The sequence below is a fragment of the Diaphorina citri genome, unplaced genomic scaffold (assembly GCF_000475195.1).
Source record: "Diaphorina citri unplaced genomic scaffold, Diaci psyllid genome assembly version 1.1 scaffold450, whole genome shotgun sequence".
NCBI lineage: Eukaryota > Metazoa > Arthropoda > Insecta > Hemiptera > Psyllidae > Diaphorina > Diaphorina citri.
Window position 1 is genome coordinate 79293 of NW_007377885.1, and position 25283 is coordinate 104575.

Consider the following 25283-nt stretch of genomic DNA (forward strand, 5'->3'; position numbering starts at 1 on the left):
TGTTCATATTTTTTTATTATGTTCTCTCTTCGAGTATTGTGAATTTGCGAACTATGTTCCAGTGCAGTCAATCGAGTAAAATTTACGGCGACTAGATTTACTATACACAGATTTAGTGTGGGCAATAGGCAAAATCTATGAATTTAATTGGGCAGGTAAGGTTGCATTTTTGTAGTAACTATATTGTGCTACATCAGTGCTACAATATTATAGAGATAGCGAGAACTGTAACAACGGAGGTCTTATCGTCCCAAACTCGAAGAGTATTACAGGACAGCAAAAAAGCCCTTATTCGAGAATGAACCTTATCTGTTCAGGATAATGTTCGCCCCGGGTTGAAATCGTACCTGCGTTCTAGCACTTACAAGATAGGCGCCCCACCCTCCGACCTAACTAGGCTGGCTTTTCCAAAGTTTCAGCTTTAAACCCAAACTGACTGTACCAACACTTCTTGCAATTTCTTCTTATCTGTGAGAGAGACGCACCATTTAGTTTTTGATCTTGTGCGATTGCATTTGAGCTTTTAACTACTCACAGGTACCTTATTCTGAACTGCCTACAAACCTACAATGTCACAGAAAAATTTCTGGATTACCGTCAAATGTGCCGCCTGAGATGTGCGGAGATATTTGTTAAAGAGGCCCCTTATAAGTGTTATTTTAACTCTATTACCGAGGTAAAAAACCCTACTCTTAACTGATTGATTTTTTTTTTTAAAATCAAAGTTCAGCTCCTCAAGACAACAAAACATGGCTGCTTGTGGAATTAAAGGCATTTCTATCAGGTGATTGTTGTAATCAAATAATTACTCCCTCACTCATTTCTTGTCTGATTATCCGTGTTCAGGAATTGATCACTGAGGATGAGCTACAACCCTCCGAGCTAACTAGGCTGGCTTTTCCAAAGTTTCAGCTTTAAACCCAAACTGACTGTACCAACAGTTCTTGCAATTTCTTCTTATCTGTGAGAGAGACGCACCATTTAGTTTTTGATCTTCTGCGATTGCATTTGAGCTTTTAACTACTCACAGGTACCTTTTTCTGAACTGCCTATAAACCTATAATGTCACAGAAAAATTTCTTGATTACCGTCAAATCAGTCAAATGTGCCGCCTGAGATGTGCGGAGATATTTGTTAAAGGGGCCCCTATAAGTGTTATTTTAACTTTATTACCGAGGTAAAATAACTAAAATAACTATTTTTAGTTGATTGATTTTTTTTTATTTTTATTATTATTATTTTTTATTAAACTTCTCAAGACATGTCTGCTTGTGGAGTTAAAGGCATTATATTTTTATCGAGTGATTGTTGTAATCAAATAATTACTCCCTCACTCATTTCTTGTCTGATTATCCGTGTTCAGGAATTGATCACTGAGGATGAGCTACAAGTGATGTTCTGTAATCTAGTGATTGTTGTAGATAACTTGGACATTGCAATTCCAATTTGTATCTTGATCGATTTGAGCTTTGTAGCAATGTCGATGTTAATTTCCGAGAAAAGAAATTAAATCCGAAGGTGGTGGTGAAGAAAATCAAATGAACAAAATTGGTAACCAACACCTTCTACTAGAGTTTATTATTTACTCTAGTAAAAGGTTATTTATTTTAGGAGTTATTTTAATTTTGTTAGTTATACAAACATGTTATGTAGATATTTTTTCTTCATTTTAGATAATCTGATTTTGCATAATTTGTATGTCGTAAGTGTAGCCTCTTGAATGGTACCTATTCCTTGGATTATCCCACAGCCTTTATGTAGCCCTTCCAAGAACGAATCTTATGTATTCAGGATAAAGTTCGCCTTGGGTGGGGAACCTAGTCCTTACAAGGCAGACGCTACCCTTCAAGCTAACCAGGCTGGCAATGACAGTTTTTGTTAAAGTCTGTCGATAGTCTTGATGTAAAAAGCGAACTATTTTCTGACAATACATTATTTATTTTTGATAACAGATTATTATGGCGAATACAAACACGACACCTATTTGGGATCCAGGTATTCCTATCTAATATCATCTAATACCTGCTATTATTGAGCACGTGCTTCCAAGTCACACAAAGACATGGGTACCAATTCGTATTGGTATTCATCGAAACCGAAACACACAGCCCACAATCCCTTCATCTCTACAAACTGAATGGAACCTCAAGCTCACGACATGTGTTGTCAATTGACACCCACCTCATGCTGACGCTAATGTTGCAAACATATTGGATGACAATCTTATCCTTAAAACCAACTAGAAAGAAGAAGAAGAAGAAGAAGAAAACTATTTGAACTACCTACCATATTTACCACCAAACAGGAGTATAGAGATACAGAGATCTTATAGTTAAGATACTACCTTACTACCACACCTGCCGTGGGATACTTTGAACCAACCACCAAGTTTGGTAGAAGCCTCAAATGGGCTACCAAGTACTTTTGTAATAAAGGATATTGATAGTATCGATGAAAAGTGATGTAAACAACAGCTACTCATTAGGAAGTATAGTCAATACAAGAGCTGCTTTTGGTTCTCGTAAAAATACTAACAACGGAAGTACTTGAACATTTTCTGAATGAGTGAACTTTATCAATGAATGCGTTTAATATGGACATCGATACAATCTTTAGATCTTTAGCATGAACTGTAGTATATGTTTCAATAGCACCTTGGAACTAGGATGCTTTTGTGTTAGGAACTAGGATGTTGAAGATAGCTACAAACCTGTAAAGTACTTGGTTTACTTGTTTACTCGTATATCTTTTGTGTTTCTGTGGATTTCCTAAATTCTCAAGTGCCTTACTCTCTTGAAGATGAGTGGAAAACAGCAACAAATGAAGAACCCAAATACTCAAATAAAACAACAAACTGTTCGGTTTTGGGTAATTCGGATGAAAGAGTGAAATGTAGCAAAATTGCAAGAACGATTGAAAGAAAAAGGAAGAGATCCCTTTTGCTTGATTATTTACTGACATACTGATTTTCTAAAGATGCACGTCAACGCAACAGCACCAGTTATACGAGGTACAAGGGAATGCATGGATAAAAATATTATATTTTCGTTAGTCAGTATTTATGTATGTTGGTGCACCAATTGTGTCAAATTTGACCCAAAGATATTTCCAATGCCTTGCTCTTATATGTATTACAAAGGAAGAAAGACCGTATGTAACAAATTACAAAAATATACTCAAGAAAAAGAAAAAAAAAAGGAAATCGGAAATCGGAAGAGGCAAAAGAAAAGAACAACACATATCGACACGAAAGGAAACACAAAGAAATTGTGGTCAGTAATGAAAATACTCTGATTGAAAGAACTGACTGAGATATCTGAAATCTAATGACACCTAATTAGGCAATTAGTCGTGTGACGCTAGGGTTACAAAAATGGAAACCCGGGCCAAGGCCCGGAAATAAAAAGGCGATTTGAACTATAACAGAACTGACAATGTTACTTATCTTTTTTTTATTTCCAAAGGGTAGGTATCCAAATAGAGGTAAGTAAAGGAAGAATATAATATGCCAGTTGACTCCAAAATTAACTTTTAAGAAAAATCGCAATAATTTAATAATTAAAATAAAAATAAAAATCACAGGGCCTTGCTCTTTTGCCTTTCCAAAAACCATTGAACTCCTCTCCCAAATTACCTCTCGCTCTTAGCTCCACCTAACCTACCTCTTCTCGTCCCATTTCATACTCACTTCACACTCTCACGCTCTCTTTCACTCGAACTCACTCAAAATATGAGAAAACCAGGTGGTGTAGGAAAATTAAATAAAACAAAAGGGGAAAGAGGGATAGGGAAAGGAATGGAGGCACAATTGATCATAAAAGGGGATGAATAGGGGAACAAATGAACAATAATAATGGGTTAGCCCAAACAGGTGGGAAATTCCGGGATGATCAAGGAAGAAAAATGGGGAAAAACGGGAACAACGGGAACCATGAAAATAGTGGGGTAGGGGTGTAGGATAGTTTGGAGAGTACCGGGATGAAAAGGAATCTAACGCGAAATACAGGGAAAAAGATAATCAAAGAGGGAATTGAAGAAACAAAGGAGAAAGCTGGATAACCTACGGGAAAACTGATGCTACTTAGGGATAAGGAAAAATACCAAAAAGCACGGGGACATGGGGACAAAAGAAGAAATGGAACAGAAAGATGCCGGTAGATTCGAAGTTGATAATTGTCAACTCAAATAGATATCGAATCTACCGGGTGACTGTGAGGTTCAAAACCCCACGTCACAGTCGAAAGGTCGAAACACCTCTACTTTCGGAAACCAAAATGATCAGAAAAGGTGTATGTAGATATATGCACGAAACTTCGAATGAATGAAACACTTTACCCTTCAAACTGTTATTATTGTTGTTGTTATTGTTGATGATGAGAATGTACCTAATCGTTGTTCCAGATGTATTTTTCTCTTTTCTTTGAATGAATGGAACAAATGAATGAAATAATCATACCTATGCGTGATTGACTTACTTGGAGATTGGACCTCATGATTCATTCATTGTTATCAAATAATTGCTTGCATCAGGAGTTTCGTGCATCCTTTTATCCCTTCGACCAAAAACTGGTCCACAGGATCCTAGGACTACCAAGATTCTATCATGGTTTACCAACTCGGGATTGAGATGAAACGAGGCTTCCCTATGGCCAGGTCAACCTCGGATTGAACTCAATCCTGAGAGCCTGAGATAATCCACGGTGGTAAAACTAAACCTAGGGTAAGTGTACCATTTATTCGCCCACCTAAAAAACGTACCATTTATTGGTCCACCTGCCCACATTTATTTTTCTAATTTTTGTGTGTGCTTGAGTGGACATCAGTTGTTTACTTGTTTAATTGTAACATAATAAAATGTTGTTTAAATGTTAATTGTATATCAGTATTTACCCAACTCTTCTTCTTCATCTCAGTACCTTATCCTAGCTAACACACCCATGGGGAAAAACGGGAACAACGGGAACCATGAAAATAGTGGGGTAGGGGTGTAGGATAGTTTGGAGAGTACCGGGATGACTCCGCGCCAGGTTCTCCACACACGTGACAGAATCTCCGCCAAGGCACGGGACACTGCCGGAACCGATGACCTGCCTCCAGGCAATTCCAACACCTCAACGTCGAATACTGCACGCGATTCGATCCCGGGGATGAGCGTTGATTAGATTTATCACCCCAGTTCTTCCTAGGGTTAAGCGGGGCTTGGGTCTCAAAGTGCGGGGCGATTTCACTGACGTGCCCACGGTTAAAGCCCGTACTCGTTTTGCGCGCATACGCTAAATCTGGCTCCAACTGATTCCTGGCCGTTATCACCCCAGTTCTTCCTAGGGTTAAGCGGGGCTTGGGTCTCAAAGTGGGGGGCGATTTCACTGACATGCCCACGGTTAAAGCCCGTACTCGTTTTGCGGGCATACGCCAAATCTGGCTCCAACTGATTCCTGGCCGAGGGGGGACGATAACCCATCGACCGCGTGCAACCGATTTCTAAATTCTTCAACTGGGTTTCTAACTCTCTCATGTTGGCATAATGTGTCAAACGCAACAACTTTTGGTACTCCGGTAGTACACCCCTTTCTACGATCCTCACTTTTTCCACCTCGGAGATCGGCCGACTTAACCGGTTAAAAAGCCCCCCAATTTTGGAGATATATGGGACCACCTTCTCATCCGGCCCCTGGGTTCTAGCCTTGATTTCCTCGAGGAGTCGATGGTCATAGTCTTCATCCTGGAAGGCTTAAAAGGAGACGAAGAAGAAGAGGAAGAATTGAATTTGAATTATCAATGTATTTACAAACAATAATAAGAACAAAAGTGATGTGTACCTATCCAATTTTTCTATGTAAGTATACCTGTAATGTGAAAGGAGACGAAGAAGAAGCAGAGGAACAAGAGGAGACGAAGAAGAAGAAGAAGAAGAAGAAGAGGAAGAATTGAATTGAATTATCAATGTATTTACAAACAATAATAAGAACAAAAGTGATGTGTACCTATCCAATTTTTTCTATGTAAGTATACCTACCTGTAATGTTCATCTCAAAAGTTTCTGCACTTAGGTTCTTAATCATCTCGAAAATCTGTGTTTAAAAATTATATATTATCACTTAAAAATAGCCAAGTAATTAATCTAAAAATCTTTGTCTGGGCAGGCTATCTCTGAATCAAACAAAAAATTAATTTAATCGAACACATTTTATTGCAAAAATTAATATTTTTCTCGCAAAATTCAGAATAAAGTCATTAATCAAACTAGAATCTTCAACTACGTAACTTCAAAAACACAAAACAAAATTGAAATGGAAAATCTCAGATAAATCTGATACCTTGCTCATCCCTGTAATGTTCATCTCAAAAGTTTCTGCACTTATGTAGGTTCTTAATCATCTCAAAAATCTGTGTTTGAAATTTTGAAATTATCACTTAAAAATAACCAAGTAATTAAAATCTAAAAATCTGTGTCTGGGCAGGCTATCTCTGGATCAGAAAAACAAAAATTAATTTAATCGAACACATTTTATTGGAAAAATTAATATTTTTCTCGCAAAATTCAGAATAAAGTCATTAATCAAACTAGAATCTTCAACTCAGTTCTCTCGATAAAAGTCGACTAGCACCAGTAATGTCTATAATTATCCCAATACGCGGGGATACTTTAAGACCACACCGACAAGATGGGTGGGGACCGGAGTGATGAAGAAAATAAAGAAGGAGATATTAGAGACATAAATATGCACCTTCAAATGTAAGCTCAAGACTCAAAATTTTGATGTAAGAAGGTAAAAAGAGTCAATTGAATTGTGCACGGAGAAGCACGAATAAAGTATTGAATTGGTGGAGATGTCAGTTTCACCATACATATTGTAAAGCTATTTATATCGTGCTACAGTCATTTCCACTAAGTATGGTTCAGGATAGTGGGTGGCAGATATACCTTGTGTACCAAAAATATTTCTGGAATTATGGATACCAATATTCTTTGCCACCCTGTCTTTAAATTTAGGGTTAAACCTTCTTTCAGGTGTCTGTAATCTTGTGTAAATAAGCATAGCCCTACAAACATGAACCCTATTTTTGATTGCCAGAATGAATCAATGTAACGAAGTTAGAATCTAATAGGAAATAAAAGATAGTAGAAAGCAACTATGAATAATCGCAGTAGTTGTATGAAAGAAGTACCTACGATAATTTCAGGAGCACAATGACTCCGAAATTGTTTCCCAAAAGAAATCTGTACACAGGTAGATTACGTGGTTTTCAAAAGACTATTTATTTTCCCCTACCCCTTTCTCCTTCCCCCTTCGATTTCGACCTTCGAAGGTTCGTTGTTACAGCTCCCTATATCAAACCTCTTCAGAAAAAAGTTCGTATACAAAAATAACAAACTCAAACCAGTCACCGAAGCAAGAGGAACAAAGTTCCGAGGAATATACTGACGTGAGAGCGGCAATTAGTCGAAAGGTCGAAACACCTCTACTTTCGGAAACCAAAATGATCAGAAAAGGTGTATGTAGATATATATGCACGAAACTTCGAATGAATGAAACACTTTACTTTTCAAACTGTTATTATTGTTGTTGTTGTTGTTGTTATTGTTGATGTATCATTAGTTTTATCATTATTCAGATGACATCAAGGAATGGACCAACATCAACACATATGGGGAGTGCAAAAGAATGGCAGAGAATAGAGAAGAATGGAGGAATGTCATTCGAAGAATCTGAGCAACCTTCGGCTACGAAGACGCAACAACAATGATGATGATTATTTTCGATTAATAATTATTACGTAAGTAACTTGAGTTTTCTTTTCTTTTTGCGTAAAGAGGTTTCATAAAGGGAACTGTAACTGTTGAGGTTTTATCGTCCCGAAATCGAAAAGAGAAGAAAGACAGGATAGGAGAAAGCCGGCCGTTCCGAGAACGAACACTATCCGTTCAGGATAAAATCCGCCCCGGGGAGAGAATCAAACCCGTGACCTAACGCTTGCAAGGTAGAAGCTCTCGGCTCTACTCTCCAGGCGAACTATTAGGCTGGAAAATGCATGGGATGTGTTAATTAATTTGGTATTAATAAGGTATTTGGTATTGTTGCTAGGTATGACATATTATGTTTTAATTCGGGAATGATAATTATTTCCGATAGTACATTCATACTTCACACAATCATAATACCTTTTAAGGGTCCTTTTTTTGTACCTGATTGAGTAATTTTTTAAAGCCACAAGAAAAAATCATTGTTTTCAAACGAATAATTATAATATTACTCATTTACCCACCCCCTCATGGATCACACAAAGCTTTGTCAAACACAAAGAAAATCAAATGGACATGAAAAAAGTAAAAAAAAATCTCCAAAAAGGTAGGTAATCATTGTATTTTACGTCACTCTGAGCAAAAAAAAAAAAAAAAAAAAAAAAAAAATTACATGCCACGTTTTGGATCTTGAAAAATTTCGTCCAGTTAAGACTTATGTGGCGTATGGTACAGGTGGGCCAATAAATGGTACGTTTTTTAGGTGGGCGAATAAATGGTACACTTACCCTATATGAATTCACATGAGCAATAGTGGTTGACTTAACCAATAGAAAACTTCTCATAAGTTCTGATAAAAAGGAGCCTTGATTTACAGAAAACGAATATCAGATTATATAAATCTCTAAACTATATCATCAATTCGACCTCCAGATCTCGATCGTAACTATCGTTTTATGAATGAAAATCCGAAATAATCAAATAATTGCTTGCATCAGGAGTTTCGTGCATCCTTTTATCCCATCGACCAAAAACCTGTCCACAGAATCCTAGGACTACCAAGATTCCATCATGCTGGGGTTTACCAACTCGGGATTGAGATGAAACGAGGTTTTCCCTATGGCCAGGTCAACCTCGGATTGAACTCAATCCTGAGTTCCTGAGAGCCTGAGACAATCCACGGTGGTAAAACTTAACCTATATGAATTCACATGAGCAATAGTGGTTGACTTAACGAATAGAAAACTTCTCATAGGTTCTGATAAAAAGGAGCCTTGATTTACAGAAAACGAATCCCAGATTATATAAATCTCTAAACTATATCTTCAATTCGATCTCCAGATCTCGATCGTAACTATCGTTTTATGAATGAAAATCCGAAATAGGTAACTACTGTTCCCACCATTGAGAAGAAAGTCAGACCGTAGTAATTGGTAAAGAGCCGCTAACCACATCTTTCCATGATCGGCCTTTTTGGTGCTAGCCGGGAACAAGAAACGTATCTTTCTGGCGACTAGTTAAACAATGGTCTTAAAGACTTCATGTCCAAAGTAAAGGTCCTCCTTGACTTTGGAAAGTGACTCAGCGATAAATTCTTCAATTAAAAATTTAAACAATAGGAATTCGGTAATCGAGAACTTAAAATAAAGGGACTACCTACCAGTTTTTAATTACGAAAATAGAAGAAACGAAAAGAAGAAGAAGAAAATGGATTTTTTTTCTTTTTTTTTTACAAGTAAACTGATATCTCGAGTCAAATAAAATAATCAGTAAATTTACTTTAAAATGTAACCGAACCCTCAACCCTTGATTTATCAGCCAATCAGACGATAAATTGTCACCCAGACGTGTCAAATTTATGACTCAGATTAGAGGGTACTCAATATGGTGTCCAAAGTAAAGGTCCTCCTTTGAATTTGGAAAGTGACTCAGCAATAAATTCTTCAATTAAAAATTTAAACAATAGGAATTCTGTAATCGAGAACTTAAAATAAAGGAGACTACCAGTCTTTAATTACGAAAGTAGAAGAAACGAGAAGAAGAAAATGGATTTTTTTTCTTTTTTTTTACAAGTAAACTGATATCTCGAGTAAAATAAAATAATCAGTAAATTTACTTTAAAATGTAACCGAACCAACCATCAACCCTTGATTTATCAGCCAATCAGACGATAAATTGTCACCCAGACGTGTCAAATTTATGACTCAGATTAGAGGGTACTCAATATGGACCTTCAATTTTGAGCTTCTTCGAAGAATAAGGGATTTAAAGACTTGGATGAGGGATTTAAATGACTTGATTTAAAAGTCGTAAAACTCTGACGGGTCCTTGTAACTTGTGTTGGGTGTCATCACATTGATTTAGAATGCAATAAATTTAATATTGTGGTCTGATGAAGTCTGATATACTTACTTGGGATTTAATAGGGTAGGTACCTACACCTATTAAATAACTGTGTACTAGGTACATAATATGTTGTTACCATAAAAGCTGTACCGAATAGATGGAAAGTCTGATATACTTACTTGGGACTTAATAGGGTAGGTACCTACACCTATTAAATAACTGTGTACTAGGTACATAATATGTTGTTACCATAAAAGCTGTACCGAATAGATGGAAACTATTCGTCTGAACAGTTATAAATACCTTCTCCTTTATGACTGGATCATGATCTTTCACACCACGTATAGATCTAAAGAGCACCTGTAGTATCTGTACTTATCGATTGATTTTACTGTTGGTAGCTTGGTACTCCTTATGTGGGTATTTCATGCTATCTAGAATCAAGTAAGAGTAGATAGGTATGTGACGAATTATGGGTGGATAGGCATAGGCACTCACATCTGATTAAATGGAAAGTACCTACTCTAACTGATTCAACTAGAATCGACATCTCCACTGAGAAGGAGCATTTGACATCTCCACTAAGAAGTACCACTTAACATACTCTCTTGAAGATGAGTGGAAAACAGCAACAAATGAAGAACTCAAATAAAGCAAAAACAACAAACTGTTCGGTTTTGGGTAATTCGTCTAACTGATTCAACTAGAATCGACATCTCCACTGAGAAGGAGCATTTGACATCTCCACTAAGAAGGAGCATTTAACATCTTCACTAAGAAGGAGCATTTGACATCTCCACTAAGAAGGACCACTTAACACTTCCACCAATATAACTGATAAAACGAGAATTAGCATCTCCACTAATGAGGGGCATTTGACATCTCCACCAATGACACTACTCTAACTGATTCAACTAGAATCGACATCTCCACTGAGAAGGAGCATTTGACATCTCCACTAAGAAGTACCACTTAACACTTCCACCAATATAACTGATAAAACGAGAATTAGCATCTCCACTAATGAGGGGCATTTGACATCTCCACCAATGACATTTTGAAACTCAAGAACTGCTCCACTAAATTTGGTATTACTTTTTGGTTAGGAGTTAGGGTGATTAATTCCATTGATTTCAGTTTTTCGTTCTTTCTATTTACTGAATGAGTCGAATATCTCCCATAACAATTTCAAATCAAAATAAAACCCTCAATCACTTCAATGGATAACATAACACCTTTTACACCTCAATGTATAAATTAACACCCGGGTTTTCTTTATTATGTCACACATTGTCACTTGGTTGAAGTATAATAACTCAATTGGAAACTCGTAAAACACCAAACACCTTCCCTGCTTCGAACACAAGAAACTATCTCAACTCAAAACATCTTACCAGAAGAACAAAACCATTTATCTTTATCAATCACCAAATCAAATAAACAACTCACAACATGTCACTTGGTTGAAGTATAATAACTCAATTGGAAACTCGTAAAACACCAAACACCTTCCCTACTTCAAACATAAGAAACTATCTCAACTCAAAACATCTTACCAGAAGAACAAAACCATTTATCTTTATCAATCACCAAATCAAATAAACAACTCACAACAAAATTTCAATAGGCGAGGTGGCGACACCAAAGTGGTAGATCTTGATTTGGTTCTTATCTGGATTGAAAATTTCTTACAAAATGGTTTATGTTTTCAACCCCTTGTGGAAGGGGTTCTCTCATCATTTTAGCTGTCTACTTTTTGTTTCTTTTCCTTTTAAATCCTTTACTTTATTAAAATGAATAGGTCATAATAGGAGACAGAAAATGGACAATATTGTGATGGGAGGTTCTCTCATCATTTTAGCTGTCTATTTTTGTTTCTTTTCCTTTTAAATCCTTTACTTTATTAAAATGAATAGGTCATAATAGGAGACAGAAAATGGACAATATTGTGATGGGTATTAAAATGAATAGGTCATAATAGGAGACAGAAAATGGACAATATTGTGGTGGGAAACATATTTTATTTTGTTCTATTTGCTTCGTGTTTTATGTTTTCTTGTTGACCAAGGTCATGCTGGAAATGAATGAACTTACTGAGGTACAATTGATTTTAGAGCTGCTTGAAACCATGTTGTTAACCAAATGAGGGTGTACACTGTACACTGTAATGTGTACTGCCTCTCGAGGAGTGAGGAGTTGTTTGAAGATCCAGAAATTTTCTAGTTGACCAAGGTCATGTTGGAAATGAATGAACTTACTGAGGTACAATATTGATTTTAGAGCTTCTTGAAACCATGTTGTTAACCAAATGAGGGTGTACACTGTATTGTGTACTGCCTCTCGAGGAGTGAGGAGTTGTTTGAAGATCCAGAAAAATGGCAAGGTAGCTCTGGCTCTAATCCCATTTGAAAGCAAAGTAAAGTATGAACGTACTGTGCTACTACAAACTACGAGTATGTATTAATTAACTTTGAAAAGAACCTGGAAATGAATGAACTTACTGAGGTACAATTGATTTTAGAGCTGTTTGAAACCATGTTGTTAACCAAATGAAGGTGTACAGGTACACTGTAATGTGTACTGCCTCTCGAGGAGTGAGGAGTTGTTTGAAGATCCAGAAAAATGGCAAGGTAGCTCTGGCTCTGATCCCATTTGAAAGCAAAGTAAAGTATGAACGTACTATGCTACTACAAACTACCATTTTTTCAAAATCAAAGGGAGAGAAATAGATTGAGGGAGTTATGTGCAGTGGTTCACAATGTCACTTTATCTAGTAGTGACTTGTCAACAATTTGTGTCGTACTTAGTTTTCTTTATGAAAATCAAGATTAAACTATCCTCCACGAAGGAAAACCTAACCTATTCTTAATTATGACAAATATGGGGTGAAGATTGAAGTAAAAGGTGGAAGATTTCTATCGGAGAAGGAGACTGAGAGGACAAAAGCATCAAAGGATATTATCAAAAGTAAATTTATATTGTAAACAAAGGTCAGAGAAAATTTGAGACTTGGGTCGATTGATCATGATACCCAAAACACTTAAAAAAAGTTTTGATAGAGGGAACTATTTGATCGAGGGAACTGTAACTCCTAAGGGCTTATTGTCCCAAAGCGAAGAGAAAAGTAAGACAGGATAGGAGAAAGTCAGACGTTCCGAGAACGTACCTTATCCGTTTAGGATAAAGTCCGTCCCCGGCGAATCGAACCCGCGACCTAGCGCTTACAAGGCAGACACGCTTGGCTGGCGTTGACGCCTAATATTTATCAATATTTTCCTTTACAATCGCTTTGTGCTTGATTTAGAACCAACCGCACTTGTTTTAACTCATAGTTAAAGCGCCTGACGGAAAAAAATCTATTATAGGAAATCAGGTGTCCAGTCGTGAAACCTAAACAGGTGTCAAGTAGTGAAACCTAAAGTGGTGTAAAATCGAACACGCTCACCCTGTATACAGCACGACAAGAAGGAGGATTGAAAAGTTCTCTGTTGACGAGACTCTTTGAGACACGTTCAAAAGTTATGTGCAGTGGTTCACAATGTCACTTTATCTAGTAGTGGCTTGTCAACAATTTGTGTCGTACTTAGTTTTCTTTATGAAAATCAAGATTATCGAGTGATTGTACCGTGTATTGTACCACTCTCTGGCGATTGTCCCGATAATTAAGTCATTGGGGGCGTGGTCCAAGTAATTACAGACCGATACGATCTTTAACAAACTTGAGGCAATACCTGTGCGCGCGGCATTTCTCTCTGAAGATTCCTACAATCGCTAATAGTGCTAATTCCTAGGTGTACGCCAGGATCGACTAAAGTTAAACTGGCCCGGGGATAACTCAAGACCTAGCCCTTCCTCGCATTTTCCTTACCTAAGAAGGCTATGGCCACCCTTGTAAGCGCTAGGCCACGGGTTTGATTCCCGCCAGGGGCGTATTTTATCCTGAACGGATAATTTTTGTTCTCGGAACGGTTGGCTTTCTCTTATCCTGTTACAGTTCCCTCTATCAAACCTCTTGGAAAAAAAGGCTACCTAACGCGTCTTTTCCTTTTGCAATTTTCACGGTGGTAGTGGTGGGAAATGGGGAAATACCAAGCAATGTTCCATTGGCTACCTAACGCGTCTTTTCCTTTTGCAATTTTCACGGTGGTAGTGGTGGGAAATGGGGAAATACCAAGCAATGTTCCATTGTTTGGTACTGTATCATTTCCCAGTTCCCACGATGCATTACCTCCTGAAAAATGCGAAACATGGGTTTTTCCTCGCATGGGCCCTCATGCCCCTTAAACCCTTTGAGGGGCCCGGGTTCGGGGCACCTGGGACCAGATGAACCCCCTATGGACGGCCCTAGGAGTACCTTTACCGTGACTTGACACATCAGAGAGTTGATTTTTTTTTGTATGAGAAATTACATGATTTATTGTTTCTTACTGTGCCGTTTTTTTGCTAAATATAAAACTTGTAATTTAATTCTGAGTAGGTACCTACATTACCTATATTGATTGCTGATGAATTGGACGCTTTTTGAGTGTGAAAATTACTTAGCAGGTGTAGATATTGCTTCTGAGTTACCTCTTTAGTTAGATCACCAAATTCGCAAATAGTCTAGGTACTAAGTATTTTCAAATTGTTAGATTTCAAGCGAAGGTAAATTGGTAATAAACACACGCCTCCTCCCGTAAAAATTTCAGATTAAGATAATTTATTTGTTATTCTCACTCGAAATCCCCATCAAAATGCGAAAGGAAAATACAATCCTACTAGGCATGGTTTTTTCCTGGCATGGGCCCTCATGCCCCTTAAATCCTTTGAGGGGCCCGGGTTAGGGGCACCTGGGACCAGATGAACCCCCTATAGACGGCCCTAGGAGTACCTTTACCGTGACTTGACACATCAGAGAGTTGATTTTTTTATGAGAAATTACATGATTTATTGTTTCTTACTGTGCCGTTTTCTGCTAAATATAAAACTTATAATTTAATTCTGAGTAGGTACATTACCTATATTGATTGCTGATGGACTGACATTCAGGGTGAAACTTTTTAAGCAACTGTAAATGTTGCTTCCGAGTTAGTTCTGCCAAACACACGCCTCCCCCATGAAAATTTCAGATTAAGATAATTTATTTGTTATTCTCACTCGACATCCCCATCTACCCTCCCTCCTCAAAAAATCCACTCCGCCTTCTCCCATTTTCCCCAAAATGTTCTCTTTTTTCTTCTCCTCATTTTTCGTTTTCACACTCTATTGCTCTTTCTTTCTTCTCTCCCTTCCCCTTCTCTTCTTCTATTCTCCCACTTCTCCTCCTCTCCCTTCTTCTACGCCTTCCTTCTCCTCCTCTCTTCCTGTTGAACACCTTTCTCTCTTTCCCTCCACTCACACCCCAATTCCCCTATGATCTCTTCTTTTCTATACCTTTCCTTCTCCTCCTTTCTGTCTTCTTTACACATTTCTTTCTCTTCCTTCTTTTTGTCCATCTCCATCTTTCAATTGCACCCCTTTAACTCTCTCCTCCCCCTCCCCTCTTCAATGTCCTTCCATTCTTCTTTTTTCACTCTGTTCTATCTCTCCTTTTCTCCATTCCCTCACCTCTCCCCTCTTCTACGCCTTTCTTTCTCTTCGTTTCTTCTTCCCCACCTTTCAATTTCACCCCTAAACTCGCTCTCCTCCTCTTCTACGTCCCTCTATCTCCTCTACGCTTCTTTCTCCACTCCTTTCTCTCTCCCCTTTTCTGCATTCCCTTATCTCTCCCCTCTCCTACATTTCTTCTCCATTCTTTTTTCTTTACGCCTTTCTATTCCTCCTAAACCCCGTCTTTTCACTCCTTTTCCAGTTCACTCCACTTACACCCTCTCACACCTTAATTCCCCTTCTCTCCTCTTTCCCCTGCTCCTTTCCCCTCTCCCTCTGCTCCTTAAGGACTTAGTAGTTTTCTACTGAGGTAACAAATTGATCTCGTAAGTCATAGCAATGTTTTCCATCTCTCTTTCCTCTTTCCCTTCCCCTACTTTATTCTTTACAACTTCTACCCCTCCTTTCTCCCCTCTCCTCTTTTTTTATCTTTCTACCCCTCCCCTAAGCAGTTTCAGCCATCAGTAACACTCCCTCAATCTCCCACATTAGCCATGCTTCACCACCCCCAACCTTCCATCTCTCTCTCTCATCTTGCGCTTTATGCTTTCTTTTATCACATCGCATTTTTTTTTCTCTTCTTGTCCTTATAAAAATTTGTATTCTATACGTGTACCCAGGTACTTGAAGTTATGGTATTGTAGATGTAGAGTATAGGTACTTTGTTTATCCTGCCCGAATAGGACTGAAAAATCTCTGAAAATGAAAAGTTATAGGGACTTGCTCAACTAATGTGCGCCTGGTATTTCCGCTATGATTATGCAATGCGCTTAGAATTAAACAGATTTTGGTAGTAGTAGCAATTAAGACTAGGAGGTCTTTTAGGTAGGTAATTCTGAGATTATAGTTTGTTTAACTCTTTAAAACTTATGATCAATCTTGAAAAGAAAGAATCAATTACGTCCATATTTCTGACACCTATCAATCAAAATTAGGTTCAAAGATGTTACCGACTGTTTGTTCTGATGGTCCGAAAGAGGCTAATTGGTTAATCACACAGTTACTTCATTCTGTCAGAATTGAATAGGCTATTTAATATTCACCTAATTGATATTTACTTGCCTATGGTTATCTTTTGTATTATACCTAGAATTAGTCATATAGATACGAATTAGTCAGCTGTAGGTGATGGTTGTGGGCACCATACAACATACCTACCATCGAGGTTTTTTTTTTTTTAGAGGGTTGATAGAGGGAGCTGTAACTGCTAAGGTCTTTTCGTCCCTAATTCGAAGAGAGAAGTAAGACAGGATTGGAGAAAGCTAGCCGTTCCGAGAACGAACATTATACGTTCAAGATAAAATACGCTTCGGGCGGATTTTATCCTGAACTGTGTTAGTTATAAACAGGAGAAGCACATGCTCATGCTCTGAGAACCACTCGATAATACCAATGCCTTAATCACATTGATTTTTCCCTTAGGTAACAAGTTCTGGGTATAATGGTGTGATTTTGATTGATTCCATTGAACCTGGACTCGAATCAAAATCACTAATGTAATCAAATCAATTTTCATCAATACGTCTGACATGCAAACCTCAAACAACCCTTTTTTGAGGATGGTTTTTGATGGTTTCAAACAATGGTTTTAAAGTTCACTCCTTGATTAACCAAACACAATGGGGTTCATTGATTCAAGATCTATGCCGACTTAGCGGACCTAAGGAGTGTTGGAGCTACCTCATACTTAGTAGTAATTGATTTGAATAGCACATCTCACGTTATTGTGCTAGCACGCACCTCACGTCCAACTTTGTTGAGATGGGCACGAAGCATTTTGACTGAGGATCTTCTTATTTTCTCCGTTGTCTGATAGTATACTTTCCAATAATGAAGGTTTGAGGAAGATCTGAAACGGGAGAGAAGTAGAATAAAATAGAATAGAATATACCTTGTTTGCTTGAATGATACTAAAAAGCCTTGTAACCCAGCAGTCTAAACAAGGTCTCGTGTATTTTTATGGGCTTATGAATGATACTAAAAAGCCTTCTAACCCAGCATTCTAAACAAGGTCTCGTGTATTTTTATGGGCTTAACAACGTAATACATAAGGTTTACATCAAAAGACCTTGCTTAGTTATCAAAAAAGAAGGAAAAAAAGTAGTTATGTATGTAGGTAGGTATGTCCAACAGTTATTTTTTCATAGTTCATCCCGATCTAATGAGATAGGTGAAATGGCAGGTGTTTTCCAGAATGGGAGCTAGAATGGAGGTCAAGGAAAGGGCTGAAACATAAAAATCAAGGAAAGGGCTGAAAATCAAGTGAAATAAGTTCCTAAGTATAATTTTTTTGCATCTAATTTACTTTTATTTTTATTTTGTTAGAAATCTTACGTATTTTGTCAGAAAAGTAGATAAAGGGAGTCTAGTTCTAGAATGGAGGTCAAGGAAAGGGCTGAAAATCAAGTGAAATAAGTTAATAAGTATGAATTTTTTTGCATCTAATTTACTTTTATTTTTATTTTGTTAGAAATCTTACGTATTTTGTCAGAAAAGTAGATAAAGGGAGTCTAGTTAGTTCTACTTCATTTACTCGATAATAGCTCGATTATTTGTTTAGATATCTTTAGGATTCGATTTCTTTTAAACCAAATTGATGCGTACCCAAGAACAATGCAAAACCACCTTTGTCTACATATTTATAGCTTCTCAATAGACCTTCGTTTGTTTGGTTGCTAATTGAATTTGAAAAACGAGAAAAATGAAAAATAATAATTCATTTACTCGATAATAGCTCCATTATTTGTTTAGGTATCTTTAGGATTCGATTTCTTTTGAACCAAATTGATGCGTACTCAAGAACAATGCAAAACCACCTTTGTCTACATATTTATAGCTTCTCAACAGACCTTCGTTTGTTTGGTTGCTAATTGAATTTGAAAAACGAGAAAAATGAAAAATAAATTGATTGATTTCTAATATTTTTACCAATAATTTATTTCGTCTAGTTCAATATCTTTAGTAGGCTGGAATCTGAGTCTGGAATCCTTCCTTGCATCATTAAGGTATCTTTTTTGATTGAAACTTGGTTAAATTAGCTTTGTCATACTGAGATACATAAATCAATTCTTTATGACGGAGTATCTTAGTAGGAGAGCTATGAAGAGTAAGATGAGTCAAGACCGGAACTATATATTTTTCTTCACATAATTTTACAATGTTTTAAAACAAATAAATTTATAAATTTTAAAATCAATTCTTTATGACGGAGTGTCTTAGTAGGAGAGCTATGAAGAGTAAGATGAGTCAAAACCGGAACTATTTTTTTTTTTTTTTTAAGAGGTTTTGACAGAGGGAACTGTAACTGCTATGGTCTTATCGTCCCGAAATCGAAGAGATGAGATACATTAATCAATTATTTATGACGAAGTGTCTTAGTAGGAGAGCTATGAAGAGTAAGATGAGTCAAGACCGGAACTATTTTTCTTCACATAATTTTACAATGTTTTAAAACAAATAAATTTATAAATTTTATTCATTTTAATTTAAATTATATTAGCCTTTATGTACAGAATAAAAAAAAAAAAAATGGTTTAAAAAAAATGGGTAATGAAATTGTGTAGGTACCTAATGGAACTTTATTTGGTAAAATAAATATTAATGTGCCCGTTACATAAATGTAAACAGGCTATGTACCTAAATGTACCTATCCATTTTATACATAATGGAGCAGTTGCAAATGGGAGTCTTCTCCTAGAGTGGCTAGAGAGGTACATTACTTCACGATAGAATTCTACCTGTGTGCCCTTTGGACTTGGAACTTTTTTCTTCTTTTTCAAATTCAATGTCTTCTACACTAACAAAACAACGACATCAGCATTAGTTTTCTAAAATGTCCACTTTTCTCTTCCCGGTATTTTCCAAAATACCACCAAAAATTAGGCAGATAAAAGATAGGTATTAAAATCTTCAAAAAATGGAATCCACTAGTGGCTTAGGGAGTCGGGTTACGATTACAATTACAATTGCAATTACAATTACAAGGATAAGGGTTGGGGGGGTTGGGGTTATCCTCACAAGGTCCAACAGAAGACGTTATATCCGCGAACCCCACCTGGCGCAAATCATGGACAAACGTCGAATTTCTGTCCACTTTCAGCATCCGGCCGGAGCAGAACCTATTCTCATACAGCTTCACACAGGTATCATGGGTGTCGATTGATTTGATTTGATTTTCTAGATCTTGTACATTTATACAAGAGCTGCCTGCCAGATAGAGAGAGAGGCCGAGTTCCTCTGGCCTGGTGTAGAGGGTGACGCGGTAGCTGGGGCCGTTGTGGCCGTGACAGGCGGCCAGGAGAGCGCAGTACGCGAGGAGAAATAGCTGTGCGGTTGGTTGCATTTTAGAGTGGGACTCAGACACGGTAATTATGACTCACTCACGCAGATGGCGTATTAGGGATATGTGAATCACTTGCCGAGATATGAAGAGACCATGCAACAGGGAGCTGAACGACTGGGAGGAGTTGACACACCATAGAGCTCTCTGGAGGCACTTTAATTATCGCACGTGACGGGCAGTTTAATTATGACTCACTCACGCAGATGGCGTATTAGGGATATGTGAATCACTTGCCGAGAGATGAAGAGACCATGCAACAGGGAGCTGAACGACTGGGAGGAGTTGACACACCATAGAGCTCTCTGGAGGCACTTTAATTATCGCACGTAACAATTTAGTACCGTTTAGTAAACAATAAGTACCGTTGAAACAACTGATTAGTAGGATTAGAATTTGAAAAATAGTTCTTAGAAAATCGAAATAAATAGGTAGTTAATCACAAAACTACGAGTATAATTGTTTCAAAGAAAATTTGTCACTTATGTAGAATTGTAGATACTAAATAGTTCTCACATTCTACTTGTCGTGAGTGCTAAAACGTGAGTGATCTACCTACTTGGAATATTGCTAGAAAAATGACATTGTAAATTTATACACAAGTTGCCTGCCAGATCGAGAGAGCGGCCGAGTTGCTCTGACCCGGCGTAGAGGGTGACGCGGTAGATGTGGCTGTGACAGGCGGCCAGGAGAGCGCAGTACGCGAGGAGAAATAATAGCTGTACGGTTGGTTGCATTTTAGAGTGGGACTCAGACATGGTGACGGGCAGTTTAATTATGACTCACTCACCCAGATGGCGTTTAGGGATATGTGAATCACTTGCCGAGAGATGAAGAGACTATGCAACCGATGGGAGCTGAACGACTGGGAGGAGTTGACACACCATAGAGCTCTCTGGAGGCACTTTAATTATCGCACGTAACAATTTAGTACCGTTTAGTAAACAATAAGTACCGTTGAAACAACTGATTAGTAGGATTAGGATTTGAAAAATAGTTTCGAAATAAATAGGTAGTTAATCACAAAACTACGAGTATAATTGTTTCAAAGAAAATTTGTCACTATGCGAGAAACCTAACTTCTGCACACATATAACCAGGGCCCTTTTTCTTTCTACTTTCTAGAAAACAAACAAATCGCTTTCCCTAATTGATTAATAACGCAAAGAGTATTACGGTGTTAGGAGCAATATTAGAATAACGTTAACACAATGAACAATATTAGAATAATGTTAATGCAATGTTGTTTTAAGCGCACACCGCCAGCTCGCTTATTGCAAAACCAAAGTAAAGTTATCGAATCATGTCGGCGCATAATGAGAGCGGATATTTTTGGTTTCACTGAACATGACGACGTAATGAATGTTCCCTACACAAGCGTCAATATTTGCTTGACGGCCTGTGCAGTTCTCATGAACCCAAACAAGAATGGTCGTGCAAGCCTAGTATAAGTACAAGTAGTGCTTTATTTAGACTGTCAGCTTGGAACAAGTTGTTCCATTATGCTAACAGTTTAGTCCTGTATGTTCTAGACCGCGGCAAAGCCCGCGGTTCAGATTCCCTCCCGGGGCGAACTTTATCCTAAACAAACAAGATTCGTTCTCGGAACGGCTGGCTTTCTTCTATCCTGTTCTTCTTTAATTCCGGGACGATAAGATCTCCGTTGTTACAGTTCTTTCTATCAAACTTCTAACGAGTTTCTGGTGATTTCGTATTGACCATACACTATACACCAAAATGGTGAGTATTGTGTCTGTTCTCTCCCATCTGATGAGGGGCATACTACAGGTTGGGCATGCTACGATACAGATATGTGCCCCGTATTTCAGTTTTCCTTATCGTAGGACTGAAAAGGTCCGCATAATTTTGTTTTCAAAAACGCGACATTGTTGAAACTCGCGACATTTCCACTTTGTTTTCTCGCAATTTTCTTACTTTTCCGCGGAATATTTATGATCTCTCTCTCCCTCTCTTCCTTCTCTCTCTCTATCCCTCCCTCTCTCTCTCTCTTTCTTTCTCTCTCGTTCCTTTCTCTTTCTCATGAGGTTACAGATTTCCCTTATTTTTTAGAATGAAAACTGGGCCTTTCCTGCGTGTTAGAGTGGAACTAAAACAAGGACACTTTTCATATCACGATATTCTCTTTCTTTCTTCGTCTTCTTTTTCTTCTGCTGCTTATGTTGCTGATTCTTCTTTTCTTCTTCTTCTTCTCCTCCTCCTCTCCTCAATCTTCTCCTCCTCCTCCTTCTCTTCCGTTTCCTCTTCTTTATTTCTCCCAAGTCCTCTCTGTGTATCAGCCGAGGCTCATGCGTGTTCTCCGTCTTGTATTGTTTACACGCAGAGAGAGCTTCACAAGTAGAGGGCATTTCCAGTGAAGCAACAATAGACGTAAATTCCCTCTTCCTTCTCTCTCTCTATCCCTCCCTCTCTCTCTCTCTTTCTTTCTCTCTCGTTCCTTTCTCTTTCTCATGAGATTACAGATTTCCCTTATTTTTTAGAATGAAAACTGGGCCTTTCCTGCTTAGAATGGAGCTAAAACAAGGACACTTTTCATATCACGATATTTTCTTTCTTTCTTCGTCCTCTTTTTCTTCTGCTGCTTATGTTGCTGATCCTTCTTCTTCTTCTCTTCCCTCTCTTCCTCCTCCTCAATATTCTCCTCCTCCTTCTCTTCCGTTTCCTCTTCTTTCTTCTCCCAAGTCCTCTCTGTGTATCAGCCGAGGCTTATGCGTGTTCTCCGTCTTGTATTGTTTACACGCAGAGAGAGCTTCACAAGTAGAGGGCATTTCCAGTGAAGCAACAATAGACGTAAATAAAAGAGATACAGCGAGAGAGAGAGAGAGAGAGAGAGAGAGAGAGAGCGAGAGAAAGAGAGAGAGAGGGGGGAGAGAGATGAGATGAAACATTTTGATGTAAGTAGCAAATACGAGAGGCAAGTCACAAAGAGAAGAAGAGAGAGCGAAAAGGGAGAGTCGTCTTCTAGTGAGGCAAACATGGTATATTTCTAGTTTAAGTTGCTTTAAAATTTAGAACCAAAAATTTCTTCTAAAATTTTTCCCTATTAACGTACAGATTTCTGCCAGAATAGTGTTTAGGGTAGGGTAAGATGGTAGCCATCACAAAAAGAAGTCCAAGGACCGCAGTGTACGGATGGTAACTTTATCCACTTCATTTATATTAATCTGACCATCCATCCCAACGATATGGAGCTCTACAAAACCTTCGACAATGTAGTCCAAGGACTGTCAGCAACCAGCTGCAAGCGCACGTAACCCTGTATGTATACCTATAGTAGGGTAAGATGGTAGCCATCACAAAAAGAAGTCCAAGGACCGCAGTGTACGGATGGTAACTTTATCTACTTCATTTATCTATCTGACCATCTATCCCAACGATATGGAGCTCTACAAAACCTTCGACAATGTAGTCCAAGGACTGTCAGCAACCAGCTGCAAGCGCACGTAACCCTGTATTATCTTTCAGCTTTTATATTTTGCTTTCTGATCCCTTGTCAGCACTTTTGTTGGAAATAATGGGAATATTTCTGTGTCCACAGTACACACACAATACTTTCCGTTCCTCTTCGAGTTTTACTTGTTTGCTTTATTGCTATCAATTTTTCGTCTCAATGACTCCCAGGGTTCAAGGAAAGTACGAGTATTATTTTCCTTTTTTCCTTGGCGGGATGTGACGTTCGATTCAAATTTGGAAGAAGTTCTGAAACATATTTCAAAGAAAGCTTTTGTCATGAGTTGTGAGCACATCAGAACACAAATTGGACATAAGGCATGTTATGGAAATTGGTAAATCCGCTGTCTATATGCCACTGTGCCTGCTTTTAGAATTTAGATTCATTTTTTAGGAGTCTTGAAGAAAGGTGAGAAAATTGTACACTTTTAATCTAAATTCATGTAGGTATCCAACATCAGTTCAATTTTTTTTCTTCTTCTCCTTCTTTAAATTTACTCTATCGTAGGGTTGTTCTTTTTATTGTTTTTCCTGTTGTATTTACTTATGTATGCGATAGAGTAAAATTTACTCTATCGCAGGAATAGCACCACCCGATATCAGGAGGACTGTTTCAGCGGAGGCCATAGTCCCAGGGTTCAAGGAAAGTACGAGTATTATTTTCCTTTTTTCCTTGGCGGGATGTGACGTTCGAAATTTGGAAGAAGTTCTGAAACATATTTCAAAGAAAGCTTTTGTCATGAGTTGTGAGCACATCAGAACACAAATTGGACATAAGGCATGTTATGGAAATTGGTAAATCCGCTGTCTATATGCCACTGTGCCTGCTTTTAGAATTTAGATTCATTTTTTAGGAGTCTTGAAGAAAGGTGAGAAAATTGTACACTTTTAATCTAAATTAATGTAGGCATCCAACATCAGTTCAATTTTATTTCTTCTTCTCCTTCTCTAAATTTACTCTATCGTAGGGTTGTTCTTTTTACTTGTTTTTCCTGTTGTATTTACTTATGTATGCGATAGAGTAAAATTTACTCTATCGCAGGAATAGCACCTACTAGCAGCAAACGATCGCACCCTCTACGTCGCGGAGTACTGGAAATTCAAGGCTTGAGAGAGAAGAGGACACGGAAAGTAAAGTAAGTAAGTAAGTAAGTTCTCCATCTTAACTCAATTCTTCTTCTCCTTTAGCCAGTTCTCTTTCTTGGTCATCTCCTTCTCCCAGTTCTTCTTTTTCGTCCCGTTCTCCTCCACCTCCTTTTCCACTTGGTTCTTCTTCATCTTTCTCTCTATCTCATAGCCCGGCCCAGCGTCTTTGTTCTACATTTCAAAGTAGATCGAGACAAGCGTTGATGTGTTAATTGAGAAAGCGAGAGAGCTTCTCATTCCACCTCCTTTTCCACTTGGTTCTTCTTCATCTTTCTCTCTATCTCATGGCCCGGCCCAGCGTCTTTGTTCTACATTTCAAAGTAGATCGAGACAAGCGTTGATGTGTTAATTGAGAAAGCGAGAGAGCTTCTACTAGGAAGAATAGTTTCATAGATTTTAATTTTTGTCCTCATCAAGTGTTAGAAGTTATCTATTTTTAGTTGTTTTCCGTTTTCCCAGTGTTAATTATAAACTCACGTGACTGCTCTCTTTACTTCGATTCCCACAGTTTTACCTACTGTATAAGGTAAGATATCTTAATTATTTCATTGAACTTACACTTTGTTTTTGAAACACATCTACTAATTAACTAAATTATGTACTGATAAGAGT

General features: G+C 37.9%; 3 protein-coding genes across 4 annotated transcripts in view; 1 reads left to right on the plus strand and 2 right to left on the minus strand.

Annotated features, from left to right (window-relative positions):
* Nucleotides 1-4926: 4926 nt before the first annotated feature.
* Nucleotides 4927-6062, minus strand: LOC113467305. Its single transcript, XM_026823410.1, has 3 exons — nucleotides 6017-6062; nucleotides 5419-5730; nucleotides 4927-5279 (listed from the first exon to the last, which is right to left on the minus strand). The coding sequence occupies exons 1-3, from the start codon at nucleotides 6060-6062 to the stop codon at nucleotides 4927-4929; spliced, it is 711 nt and encodes a 236-aa protein (XP_026679211.1).
* A 13533-nt stretch (nucleotides 6063-19595) lies between these two features.
* Nucleotides 19596-21024, minus strand: LOC103508946. Of its 2 annotated transcripts, XM_008473531.3 has the most exons (2): nucleotides 20641-21024; nucleotides 19596-19900 (listed from the first exon to the last, which is right to left on the minus strand). In XM_008473531.3, the coding sequence occupies exons 1-2, from the start codon at nucleotides 20813-20815 to the stop codon at nucleotides 19653-19655; spliced, it is 423 nt and encodes a 140-aa protein (XP_008471753.1). In that variant the 5' UTR covers nucleotides 20816-21024; the 3' UTR covers nucleotides 19596-19652. The 2 variants fall into 2 exon arrangements, with proteins under 2 accessions (XP_008471753.1, XP_026679217.1); XM_026823416.1 differs by lacking the exon at nucleotides 20641-21024 and having other exon boundaries at nucleotides 19596-20206.
* A 4096-nt stretch (nucleotides 21025-25120) lies between these two features.
* The window catches only part of LOC103508950 (nuclear receptor subfamily 2 group E member 1-like), a 29083-nt gene continuing 28920 nt past the window's right edge, over nucleotides 25121-25283 (plus strand). The window contains exon 1 of the mRNA XM_026823411.1: nucleotides 25121-25197. The gene's annotated coding sequence lies outside the window, so the exon portion shown is untranslated. The remainder of the gene's footprint in view (nucleotides 25198-25283) is intronic.